At 38.6% G+C, this 14371-nt stretch overlaps 1 protein-coding gene across 1 annotated transcript in view; it reads right to left on the bottom strand.

Annotated features, from left to right (window-relative positions):
- Nucleotides 1-3945: 3945 nt before the first annotated feature.
- Nucleotides 3946-14371, bottom strand: part of LYPLAL1 (lysophospholipase like 1) — a 42049-nt gene continuing 31623 nt past the window's right edge. The window contains exons 4-5 of the mRNA XM_050950269.1: nucleotides 5933-6048; nucleotides 3946-5317 (exon numbers count right to left, since the gene is read on the bottom strand). Of these exons, the coding sequence (XP_050806226.1) occupies nucleotides 5078-5317; nucleotides 5933-6048 (356 nt within the window). The 3' untranslated portion in view covers nucleotides 3946-5077. The remainder of the gene's footprint in view (nucleotides 5318-5932; nucleotides 6049-14371) is intronic.

Raw genomic sequence — 14371 nt, 5'->3', positions numbered from 1 at the left:
TGCATTTCATTTAAAATAAAAAGTCATTTCAAAGAGCTCATGCTATATAGTCTGCCACCACAAAATACAGCCCCTGTACAAAGCAGTGAAAAGATCAAATACTTTCACCTATGTTAACTCTAGTCACTGCATTTTTAATTTTTATTATTTTTAATCCCAGGTTACCTGGATTATTTGGATCTGCTCTTCCATGCCTGTTCCCAGGACCCTGGCTGCCTTTACAGATGCCATTTGTGGTCCAGTAGGGATGTTTAATTCTCACTGTCTCATTTTCTCACAATCAGTACTAAGAGCCAACAACCAGTGCAGGCTGGGATTTCAAAGGAGCCTATGGGAATTAAGTTTCCAAATCCTATCCCATTTCAGTGGGATTTGGGCACATAATTCACTTTGGCTCCTTTGAAAATCCCTGCTGTCACTTTCCCAAGTTTATTTTTATTCATCTTCTCTCTCCTTACCCTACCCCTTCCCTTTAAAATGCTGTGTGGGAGAAGCTTGGAGTTGTGTGTCAAAAGGGAGCCAGACGCTTGCTGTTCCAATCCAGCCAATGTTAGCAGCACTTAAAGAGTAGGTAGGGCATAAGATAAGGGAGTTACAGCTAAAATACACAGGCTTAAAAAAAAAAGTTCTATTTTCTTTCACCTAGAAAATGGAGGGAGAAGGGTTGTTTTTTTGTTTTACTCAGTGACTCAGTCCTTGTTTTGCATCATTAGGCTTTGGTGTCTGGCTTGGACAAAAAAGCCTAACTGCCCAATCAGAGCCTGGCTTTGAACCACCAATATACCCTGAGCCACACTGTAATCATTTATAAATGCAAGCATCCTGCATGGTAGTGTCTCTCCTGTGGCGAATTGTATCAAACACCTAGATCAGGGGTAGGCAACCTATGGCGCGCGTGCCGAAGGAGCCACATGAGTTGATTTTCAGTGGCACTCACACTGCCTGGGTCCTGGCCACCGGTCCGGGGTGGCTCTGCATTTTAATATAATTTTAATTTAAGTTTCTTAAACATTTTAAAAATCTTATTTACTTTGCATACAACAATAGTTTAGTTATATATTATAGACTTATAAAAAGAGACCTTCTAAAAATGTTAAGATCTATTACTGGCACGTGAAACCTTAACTTAGAGTGAATAAATGAAGACTCGGCACACCACTTCTGAAAGGTTGCCGACCCCTGACCTAGATTGTCATGCAGTCAGTTGGACTACTCCAGATGCTCATCCCCTCAATCTGTCAGGGAAAGTTTAGCATATTGGCACAGTGTATATTAAGTAGCACTGCTTTTCCCTCTGTCCTGTAGTAAGGGAGGCCTACTGGATGCATAGTTCCTGCAGTTGTGCTATCTGTGGGTGGACATGAAGGCGTGGGATGGGCACTAGCAAACACAAGGGATATCTGTGCAGATGTCAGAGAATCTGCAAATTGAAAACAGCCCCACCAGATTATTTTGGGGACAAACTAGCCATAAACTGCATGAACCACTTGTAGGGTTTCCTTTCCAGTCCGCATGTGAAGCCGTAGCTAGCCATCTCATGAACTTGGGTTAACCTACATTAATCTTAGATACAGAGGAAACTATCACAGAAAACAGAAGGTTCAATTTCTCTTCAGACAGGACATTTTCTAAAATCTCTCCCAGCTGTCCTCCTTTGCTTTCCTGGAGAATCATCTCTGACCAGAAAACAGATACCTTCTACCTGCCCCCATCCATGTCTTAACAGTTTTCTGGCTAACATAATTCCAACAGGTCCCCATTTCCATGCTTTGCCATCTGGATCTCATCTTTGTGCATGGAAGTTCTATTCACCCACTTGGCTCCCTTCATCTGCACAGACTTGTTAAATGGTTTTAAAGATGATTTATTACCAAACCTTGAGTGTTATGATTTAACAGGAGAGATTAATTTAAGTGCAGAACTTATAATTTTGATATTAAAAATAAGGTTACCAGTCATTTTTGGCTTCCCAGGTTTATCAGCTGATTTCAGGTTTATTTGTGACTGTTCTCTGGTTCCAAGTGTCTGCAGTAGCATGCCAGTTAGTCAGGAAGTATTGCAGTTCATAGCACCAATCTATTCACAAATTTTAAACCTCTTTTAAATACAAATTTATAATGGCAGATTAAAAACAAAACACACATTTGTGCTTTGTTTCCAAGCAGCACAGAAAACATTTACTGAGCCCAGAATAAGCCTAGTTTAAATTAATTTTCTTTTGTTCACTGAATTATGAACCTTACCAAAGTAGCAGCAAGCTCCAGCAGGTATCAGGAACCTGAACAGTTAAATCCAGTCAGTCATTTTTCATATTTTCCAAATATAGTTACTACTATAGTATGGTCATGAAACAGCAACTGTGGTCTAAAATCACCCCTTGGTTGCTATCCCAGTAACTAATATCTAACATACTCCCTCAGTCAAAGGGTCTGATATTACCTCTGACATCTCCTCTCGCCGCAATCCACCATCACAGCAGTCTTGTTCACTTTCATGCATGCCTCAACCTCAACTAAACACTGGCAAGGAGGGCCTAACCACACTGTCCAAGTCAAGCCTTTAACACGTTACTTGTATCCCCCTCCCCGTGCCCCAGTTTAACCATCTGTAATCTTCAGAAAGTACTTCTTAGAGCACCTGTTCCATAGAGATTTTCTGAAAATTAATATTTCCAGAGTTTTTAGATTATTGGACGATTCATGATCCTTTTGTACCATAAAGACTGATTAACATAAAACCATTTCCAGGTTGTGTGTAAATCATAACGTATCTATTCGGGAGTTGGATAACACTTATCTACTTCACAGGTGTGATGATAGTTAAAGAGTAGAAATGGGCACAAAATCTATATCCAAACATCTTCCAAAATGTAGTGAAATCCAGATCTGGATCTGACCTTTACAGTTGGTCTCTAATCTGTATAATGGAACTAAACAAAACTCCAGATCCACTATGGTGTTTAATAAAGGGAACTAAAGTAGTCCACTGCTATTACAAAGAAAAGATGGGCACAAGAACCAGGATTCATTTTGTAACTATTCCTATTCTCACCATATTTGTTCCAATTTCTTTGAGCTGCTCTGGGATGTCATTAAAAAGCCGTAATGGCAGGATGAAGAGCTTGTCATCTCTCTTCATCTCATTGCACCTGTCGCCAGAATGAGTTACCACCCAATGTTAGTGCTTAAAAAATTCCCATGACAGCAACTGTAGTAAGAGCAGAAAATGGTACAAAAACCAAACTGATGCATTGTCATTACACTTTTAAGAAACTACTTGTCACAGGTTGTAATTATGGGTCTGCTAAGGCCATGTTAGCTCAGCTGCTTCAGCACACACCTGTTTCAACTTAATCTGCGATAATTAGGAAACATAGGGCAGCAAAGAAAAAAGCTTTTCAGTTACTATTTCAAATAGTAAAGTTTGTGTGCCATTTAAAATTCTGTTTTTCAGAACAGACTGCTGACTTGCTAATGCCAATGAAATGAAATAATGCAAAATATTTTTAGCAGCAGGAAGTTGTTACTTGCTACTGCCAATTACATGCCTTGTACTTTAATACTGACACTTTTTTTCCTTCACTTACTCTTCAAGATAGGTAAAATCTGGCTTAGGGCTAAACACACAAGGGTAGAAAGAAACCTCTCAGCCCCATGGAGTTGGCTGACTCCCCTGAAGTCATAGCCAATACTGGCAGGGATTACTGTGACAGAGCATACAACAGTGTCCTAAATCTGCTCTTCAACAAAGGGGGAAGGAGGAGATTAAGCAAGAGACTTGGATGTACTGACTTTGGCAACACAAATACCTTGTCATGCCAATAAAACTATTGAATTTGGGGAGGGGGAATTGGGGCAAAGTGGAAAATACAAAGGAAAAAATGAAATAAGAATAGATTTATCAAACACTGACACAGGGTTGAATATAAATAATGAGGACACGAGGTTTCTTTATATCACAATCATTGTTATTTACAGCTCTTTTAAATGCAAACTGAGGACTCAAGCGTCTCCATCTTTTAGTTTAAAATGTGATCCTGCAGGCTCCAAAATAGTTGACACAAGTATAAGTCTCTACAAACGCTCTTCCCAAAGAATTTTCTTCTCCAAAAACAGGGTATATTTAAGAACTATTATGGCATCTTTCACTGCATTATTCCCTATACCTAAAAAAAACCAAAACAAACAACAAACCAAATACGGCTTTAACAGCTATTCCAAAACTAGATTTCTAAATATCACTACAATGATAGTAACAACAAGCATCAGTGCTGAAGCTAGACTTCTCATTTTAACACAAACCTTAATGATTTCTGTGAAGTGCAGTACAACCCTGTACGTGTGTGTTTCACTTTACATACTGTAAAGTTATGCACACGCTTAAGTCTTTGCAGGAATGGCACCATAATTTTTTCCTCAAATGTAACTTGCCTTATATTACACACTGCTACGTTTGTAGACTGTAAAGTTATTTTTAACTTTTTAAAAAAAATATTACAGATTTTTCCATCTTGGAACAAAAACAGGATGATCTGGAAACTCATGGAACAATATATATTAAAAGTTTTGAAGATAGTTTGGCCCATCTATAAATGGTTTTAATACTCTCCGTATCTTCCACAGAATGTTGTAGCTTCATGTTTTGCATATGGACAGTAAAAACATAGTAAGTATCAGTAGTTTATCATCATCCGGACTAGGTTGTAAGAAAGTTGTACGTAAGTGTCTATATGAAGCTGGATTTGTATTTACGAAATAGATGATGCACCCTTAGAGCCTGTCTAGATGAACAGTTAATGTGATACAGGCTAGTGTGCAGAAGACACACCCTAGTTTTCCACGCACTAACTGTCTATGTGGACCATGCTGCCATGTACTAACCATTCACTGTGCACTTTGATCTACTCCTGTTTCAAAGCAGGGAAGTAGAGAGGCAGCAGGATTCACACGGACACTTCGTGTGTGGCAAGCTGGGTTGTAGATTTACCTCATACTAGCCTGCTGTACATTAACTGTTAGTGCAGGCAAGTCCTTGCCGTACATAAACATGTTATTTTGAAATGTTAAGTTAATTTCATTTATTTATTTGACATTGCTGTCTCCACAGGCAATTTCTTTAGAATCCAGGAGCTCAATTTTTCCAGTTCAGTTTTGTGTAACTCATGATTAAGATTTGGAAAACTATGAAAAGATGTTGCTACTCCCAATGAGTTTAACATCTTGTTGGTCTCTTCACCCCACGAGTGCAGAACTAACTCATCAGCTGTTCCATGACACTGAAATAATTCAGGAAGGACACTTTCATTTTTCTGTAAAGCCTAGATGGGGGAAGAAAGAAAGAGTTCAAATATGGATTTTAAAAGATGCAAATGTTGAACAGATATATAAAAAGTTTATATATGGAATTCCAATAGGCTAAACAAGCCCCACTTACAACTGCAAAAATCTACATGCAGCGTTTGATCCTGCTCCACAAAACCTGAATAGAAGGATTCATGTTGACCTGAATACGGCAGAATGGAACCCGTGACCTTTATAATCTGATACACATTCTCAAAGAATAGGTACAATAATTAAAGATGCCATGTAACTAATCTAAATGGAATGACAACAAATAATTTGATTGCCTAATGTGCCACTGCGCACTTGGCATACTTTGCACAGTGTAATAGCAGTAAGACTGCAAAAGTAAGCAAATAAACAATGTGTAAAAATAAAAGTAGTTTTCAAGCCTTTAGTCCCTGATATTTTGCTTATCCATGTTCTCAGTGCAGGACATTCCCTGGGGTTAATGACCACCTGGAGTTAATCAATTCCACTCCCCAGGAAATGCCGTGCTTCAATTGTTTTTGCCTAATTATCAGTTTATCTTTTTAGGTGGAATTTGTATGCGCTCCAAAAGGTATTTGTAAAAAAGACTGGCATTTACTCACCTGGTAAACAGCAGATGTCTTATTGAGAAAGCTAGAAAGAGCAAAGACTCCAGCCACATCTTGATGATACCTGTATGCTAAATGCATTGCCATGCCACCTCCCATTGAAAAACCTCCTACAACGTGACAAAAAAAAAAAAAAAAAAAGACACTGGGATTTAGTTATGTCTTGCTAATTTAACATCTGACTTGATTATTTTCAGAATTATATTTTGGAAAAATATATATATATAAAAACAAACTAAGATTCAGTTAGAAAGCTGTAGAGCCAAAAAGAGGAGGAAAAATTAATAAACCAGAATAGTTCTATTTCATATCCGCTCATGTAATGGCTGTTTGGACATTGTAGGTGTGTTTTATACACAATGCAAAGCAGAATTCCATGCTGTGGGTAGGGTTGTCAACTCCATTTCTTCAGGTGACTTTTCATACTTTGTTAGTCTAGCACTGATGAAGGATGACAGCATATCACCATCACTGTACACAATCAATTATTCACACCGCTGGACCACCATGCCAGGCAGACTGAGATCCTCTCTTTTTTCACAGGAGAGATATGGCATGGGCAGTGCAGCTAGACAAGCTTGAAACATTCTCCGCACAATGTGCCCTACCCCTAGTCTAATGAATCACTTTGAAGGGTAAGTGAATTGATTACTCTCTCTACTCATTCAATCCTCGTCTATCTTTTGAGAGCAATAACTAGGCTGCCACCAGCATTTTATTTTTTTTTTAAGATGACAGATACTTGCCTGTTAGGAAATTGACTCTATGACCATCATGTTACTTTCCATGTACACAATGTAGATGGTATTTTATTAATGTATCCAGCTAATAGAGGACATTAGAAGTGAAGCACTTAGCTGGAATGACTGTCCTGTTGAAAACTCTCCCAGTGAACAGACATAAGCTGACAGAGAATGGTTATGACTTAGGCTTAATTAAGCCTTTTACTTTTACATAGTTTGCTTATTTGGTGGTGCATTTGGGTTTCATCAAGTAGTTTGACTGGTGCTAAAAATAGATGTGAAATTCTGAGTTCTGAACTTTTTAAACACAAAAGGTGCTGAAAATAGATTAGAGGAAAATGAAATGCAGTATGATTTTGACTGGGGCTTTTAAAGGCAGAATGGCAGGTTGATGTCATAGTCCATCCACTGGGTTGACCCAGCTCCACTCTACTTCTGCCCTGAACAGCATTTACACAAAGCTACTAGCGTAGAATTTCTGTAAAGACACTGCACTGAGCATCAACGTAACTCTGCACTGTATAATTTAGGTACTGTGGGCTTGATTGACCACATGTTATGATAGTGTATCCCAAGGCACAGGGCAGAAAAATCTGTCTGAGGGTAAGAGCAGCAATGGTGAGATGACTACAGGGGACCAGTGCTACATCAAAAGTGTGAGGCCCTAGCAGGGGAAAAAGGAAACAGCCAACATGCCAGGGGATGCATAGATAGGTGTGGGCAGGGGTGGAGGAGACCAGAACGCAACTTCAACCTGCACCTTGTACCACCCCAGCTGAAACCCCCAGGAGAGAACCAGTGCAAATACTGCCTGGTCTTCTCCAGCAAGAAATTTCCTTTTGGGCACAGGATCTCCCACATCTGTTTATCACACAAAATGCTAAAGTTCAAAGGCAAAACCGAGGACTCAAAAGACCACCACAGAAAAAACCTCAACTATAAATGCAGGTTTATGGATACAGGGAGGGAGAGAGAGACACACACACACTCTGAACATTTAGGTAAAATGTTACAACTACCCAAAACTCACTTCTGTAAAACAGCAATCTGTCTTGGCTGAAGTGTGCTTTATTCTCTCTAGCGAGATCCAATTGCTTCTCACCCACTTCCTCATGCCACTCAGGCATGCCATCTTCCAAACTCATAAAAATAGTGTATTACACTCCAAAGGTTATTTTATGTGTTTCTATCCATACATATATACATATAAATACACACACTATACACACAGATACACATTGTCCATATGTAAATGTAAGCACATTTTTATGTTTTAGAATCTAGACAAACGTGTGCATTGAAAAGCCATTACTACTTTGTAAATGATTTAATCTAAAATTTTGCACCCGGTTAGTCACACTCTGGCAAGACTATCTGCAATTACTCACCAGCAGTCTTTGACAATGCAATCACCTTCTGTGTAGAAGAATATTAGGTAATGGTGCTTTCATGTGGCTCGTAGTACTATGAGAAAATTTAATACAAAGGGCTAGTTCTTTGAATTCAGTTTTCCATGGGAAAATCTGCACTTTATCACTCAATACCACAGTAGCGTCTGGGTAAATACTATATAGTAAATGCTTCGCAGACAGTGATTTCAATGAGTATTTATACATGAAGGCAAAATATTATGATTCCAAAAGGATAATATTTCAATGTATGTCTAAGTTTGACATAATACATAAAACACATGTTCATTCAAGGAGTTATTTTTTAAAAGACTTGAAATATTAAAACGAAACAAAAAATCAAATATACAGTTGTTACAGAAAATAAGATCTCATAAACGACACAACTTACAAGATACAAACAAACAGAGACGATAACTACATGCAAGTTTAAGTACTAATTATCTCAATATAAGGAAAGATAGCATGGAACATGCAAGACTTACAACATTACTAACCAGATTCTGTTGTGAGTATCTATCAAGATCAATGATGCAAGTTCAGATATTTTAATCTTAGACGTGCAGACCATTCCACTCCCAAGGAGTACATGGAATGCCATTAAAATATTAGAATTTAACAATAGGTTCCACATAAAAAACATATGCAAGTATCACAGATTTTCCCTTATAATTACAATTCGAGAGAGCTGTGGTTAGTGCTTTGCAACAGTTAGTAAATGTTGGCTTTATAATGGATTCTGCTGCATGTCAAGAACAGTGATCAAAAAGCAATATACTCTCCTGTGGCCCTGATTCAGCAAAGTACTTAACTGTGTGCCCTAACTTTACACATACAAGTAATCCTATTGACATCAAAGGGGTGACTCACTAGGGATGTAAAATGTTAACCAGTTAACCAATAAGCATGAGTCTTATCGGTAAGGTATTCCGGTTAACATTTAAACTCTGCTGTGGGACTCTACTTCCGGCCCTCCATGCCCAAGGCTCTGCGTGAGGCCAGCAGCTGGGACACCAGACGCGCAAGACTGGCAGTGGAGCCTAACAGCTAAACGTTTAACCAGTATAATTTTAATAGTTTAAACATTTACTTTTTAAAAATGCTATTTACATCCCTATGATGCACATGCTTAAAATTAGGCCAACACCGATTAGGCCCCACTTCAACAAGGCTTCTCCAAAATGAGCACCTGAGATAATACACCGAAACCTGCTCTGATGGGACTGAAGTCTGCTTCTGTAATAGGTCTGCTACCCATATGCGTCCTCTCTGAAACAGAGAGAAGGATATGGATAAAGTGAACTTTTAGGACACACTGCCCATGTGGAGGAAACTGCTTGTCCTTGAAATAGCTAGTTATGAGCTTTCAGCTGAAATCGGAATCCTTCACAGCCTCACTTTCCAAACAAAGAACCTGAAACAACGTTGAGCTCTGCATGTGTGATACCCATGCTAAAAGCAAGAGATTTAAAGCAGGCTGTTCTCTAGAATCTCAAGTGCAGTACAGAGTAACTCAATCACTCAAGTGCATGGTGACATAACTTGGGAGGAGTAGGCAGAGACTGTGCTTCCTATAAATATTTTATTCCCTCTCAAAGAAGATTAAATCCCAACAACTGCTGCCATGTTTCAGTGGCAAGTAAATACATTCTTCCATATACAGTTTATAAAAGGACTTTAGGATTTTTCATAATGAGCTGTTCTGTCTAAATGTAAGATCTTCAGACTCGATTCCCCTTAAACCTTTTAATTTCAGTGAGGCTACTCCAAATCGACACCTATGAGATAAGAATCAGAACCATATGTGAAGTAAAATCTGTTGCTTCAACCACTATGCTTAAACCCAGGAATCAACCAGTTTGCTTACTGTAATACTTCAGTTATATTCATTTCTTTGCATTACTCACAACCCACTATTCACTCAAACAACGGTTTGGGTCTCAAATCTGTAAATGAATGCTTAATTTCGTGACCCAGAATGAAGGATGCCTTATCTAAGGTCTCTCTTACAAGTGCTCTGTGTACCAGCCAGCATGTTAACAATTTATCTTCTGATTTCCCTTGTTACATTGTGTTTTTGATTTCCTATCCCTGACTTCAAAATGTTCAGTTCTTTGTGTCTTAGAAAGTGGAAGAATATCTTTTTAATCAGTCATGAAGACTGTACCCCATAATGGGTTCTAGGGCTTCTGTCTCACTAACGGTCTTCTGAAATCAGAGACTGGAAAATGTACTAATAAATTTATTGTAGAAAATAATTTTAGATTTACAGTAGAATGGACAAGGTGGCCAGTTAGGTTTTTCCATCTAGCTTTAACATGTTCAAAGCCACTTGGCTGGAAACTATTCTACAGACCAATCGACCCATACTGGTCAGACCAGTGGCCCACCTAGACTTACAGTATCCTGTCTTCCAACAGTGACCAATGCCAAGTGCTTCAGAGGGAATGAACAGAACAGGTAATCATCAAGCGTTCCCTAATATTCAACTTAAACATTCCCTTTATTTCACCAAGTTACTCCAAATTTAGCATCATAAATAATTCTGCCCTTCCTCCTTGATGTTTCAGTGCTCTGTAGCACTAAAGCCTAGATTCTTCTCTCTCTTACTGGTGTAAATCATGAGTTGCTTCCCTGAGTCATAATCACACTGGTCTAACTCCCTTTGATCTAAGTGAGAGGAGAACCAGGCCCTTAATCATCACTTAGCCAAACAATACATATTCAGCTTTTTAGAATCTTTTCTCATTAGTCGGGCCCCTCTTTGATAATTTTTCCTGCTCTTCCCTGAATTTCTTCAAGTTTATCAATATATCTCTGACAATGAAGTGGCCAGAAATGAACATAATATTCCATATGTAGTCCACCAGCAGGGTATGAGGAGAGACAATTACCTGCTTGACCATTTTACTGCCATGATGCACTGTATATTCAGGTCTAATTTTCTGTCCACTCTTTCAACATTACTGAGTCCCAGATGTATCCTTTCCACTGAATATCTGAGGTTAGGATAATTATTACTCAGAAGTATTAGCTTATATTTTTCCAAACTGATGTTCATTTTGTTATTTTCTGCCCATCTTTCTGCCCTCTCTAGGGACGATTTAGGTAATTTCTCTTTCCCCGTTGGTGAATGCAACAAAATATCCTAACAAGTGACCTGCAAAGAGACTCATGTGCTCATTACTTCCTTCTATCAAATCAATATTTCCATAAGCATAAACACACTACAATATCCCACCTAGACAATTCCCCCAACCTGTTACGGTTTGCCTTGAGCCGAACAGCAAATACCAAGTAAGTACTAAGTACAAAAGCATATAATGAGCATATGGCCACTAGCTGAACTGCAAGAGTGGGTGCGGCAGGAGAGAAAGTGCCTTGACAAGACAACATAACGATGGCCTATTATTGTACATATGAACAGTTACTGTGCCCCAGAACTAATAGGGCACATGATTGAATATTACAACAGCGGATGAATATTAACGGGATTCCATACAAAGAACTTCATGAACATAACTGTCTTTTGTCAGGTCTTCAGGGCAAGGACTGTCTCCTTGTTTATCTGTAAGGCGCTGCTACATAACTCCCATGCCTAACACCTAGCAATACGGAAATGTACAGTTTAGAATCCACCGCAGTTCTGTCCTGTTTAACTGTTCAATAATTTCTTAATGCCTTTACAAGAATAAAGGCAGCTTCCTTTTAGTAGCCAAACACTTTCTCTTTTTACAAATTGGGAGCATGAATAAATTTGTTGTCCAGGTTTCTCTCCTGACAAAACACTCAAGTAACATGACATGTTTTCGGCAAACAACTAAGTGGCACAAGTTCATATGTAAAAAAGTATCACTTTTACAATAAAAATGTAGTATTGTTTCATGTTGGAACTCAAAGAAATTTTGCCACATTTTCACCTGATATGAAAAACACATTTTCATGACTATAATTTTTAAAGTTCTTTGGCAGAAAAGTAAAGACTAGCAAGAAAGTGTCCATTCGTCTTTCATCTGATCATCTTATTACAACTATGGTTTAACCCCTATTTCTGTATGCCTTTATGAAGATGAGACCATAGATGTGGTACTGGGAAGATATCTGTCAAACGTAACAAGACTAATCTCTTACTGCTGATGACCAGTCCACACAGACAGACCTCTGCAACCATTTACTTCAATGGGGCTGTGCATGGGTGTAGGGATCTGCTCTCACTGATCAGCTCGCAGGATTGAGGGTCAGCCCTGTAACAGTTAATTAAATGTGCTTTTGCTGCTTAGTTTATACCAGCCCTCCAGATGAAATAAGCTATACTGGAAAAAGAAATTTTCCCTCCCTGCATTTACACTTCAGCTTTTACTGGTATAAAAGTGTTAAAAACAATCCCACCACCACTACCTTCCTGCATCGCACATTGTTATATCGGCAAAAGTTTCTAGTGTAGACCTGGCCAAGCACATGGCAATGGCTTGAAACTATAAAAGAAGAAATTCTTCTGCTAATAGGAATTTTAAACAGTGGAACGATATTGCCAAGGGAGGTTTTTGCGGCCTTACTTAACAGATCAGATTAAAACCTCCATTCATTTCCACCTTTCCAGCCTCCTGCACCAACTTTGCGCCCTATGAGTCTCCAAGTCTCCCTCACAACCCCACATTTTAAAATCTGTATCTCATTCAAATCTTGTACCTTTTTCCATGCAGCTTCATCACTTGTGAGGTTGTCTCCCTCCTTGTAAGCACCAAACCACCTTTGCTTTTTTCAAGCTCCCTCCTAAAAAAATGGTACCTCTTATTCTGGGTTGCCTTTCAGAAATGATCCACCAAAGGTAACTAATACAAGCTTGAACTGTCATGTAGTACGTCTGTACCATATTGTGTCTCCCATTTTGGCCCTAATCTCAAAGACATTTCAACTGGGCTACATTTGAAGGATCAGTATTTACATGCAGCTGAGACTATCTTCATGTAAATCTCTATGAACCTGAGCACCCAGTTGGCACTAAAATAAAATTAAAACAAACAATAGTAAGAGCTGGTTGAAATATTTTGAAAATTGAAAATATATAAAAAAAATTGATGTGTGTAATTTCATACCCTCCCCAGTTTCTTTTTAAGCCAGCACTAATAATAAAACATTAGTATATAGAATAATGTTGCATGCCAACTGCAAAACGATCCAGAAGGTTTTTTCCAGTCCTAGCATCAATGATTGCATGAGTTTATGGAAATGCTCCAACAATGGGACACTGAAAGGTACATGGCAAGCTGGTGATCCAAATGCTAGAACAGATTCAGGATTGCTTATGACCATCTGGTTGGTAGTGCCCAAGTATTATGAAATCCATATTCTACTTGCTCAAAGCAACACTGACAAATTTGAGAATTGGTCCGAATTCAACATAATGAAATTCAACAACAGTAAGTGCAAAGTACTACATTTAGGGAGGGGGAAAAAATCAAATGCATAACTGCAATATGGGAAATAACTGGTGAAAAGGATCTGAGGATCACAAATTTGAATATGAATCAACAGTGTGATGAGTCATGAAAAAGTTTAATATCATCCTGGGATGTGTTAATGGAGTGTTGTTTGAAAGACATGGGAAATAATTATTCTGCTCTACTCAGCACTGGTGAGGCCTCAGTTGGAGTACTATGTTCAATTGCGGGCACTGCACTTCAGGAAAGACGTGGACAAACTGCAGAGGGTCCAGAGGAGAGCAACAAAAATGATCAGAGGTTTAGAAAACCTGACCTCTGGGAAAATGTTAAAAAAAAAAATTCCACCCCCAAAACCTGGGCATGTTTAGTCCTGAGAAAAAGATACTGAGGGGGAATCTGGTCTCAGTCTTCAAATACATTAAGGACTGTCATCACTTTTTTCCCATGTCCACTGAAAACAGGACAACAAGTAATGGACTTCATCTGCAGCAAGAGAGATTTAGGTCAGATATTAGAAAAAAACTGTCTTATTATAAGAGTAATTAAGCTCTGGAATAGACTTCCAAGGGAAGTAGCGGAATCCCCACAATTAAAAGTTTTAAAGAATAATTTGGACAAACACCTGTCAAGGATAGTCTACAATGCCCATTATATCTGATCAATAATAAATACACATTTTAAAAAATTAGTTGTGCTATAAAGACATGAACATGGCTGAACTGAGTAACTGCTGATTTTACTGCTGTAACCCTTGTCCTTCCTTACTCCAACCCTTCCCTGTTTCCTAAGCCTAGTCCCTGTACCACAAATATCTAACTTAGATAGGGTGACCAGGTG

This window comes from Gopherus flavomarginatus, chromosome 4 (genome assembly GCF_025201925.1).
Source record: "Gopherus flavomarginatus isolate rGopFla2 chromosome 4, rGopFla2.mat.asm, whole genome shotgun sequence".
Lineage (NCBI taxonomy): Eukaryota > Metazoa > Chordata > Testudines > Testudinidae > Gopherus > Gopherus flavomarginatus.
This window is presented reverse-complemented; position numbering and strand designations above follow the sequence as displayed.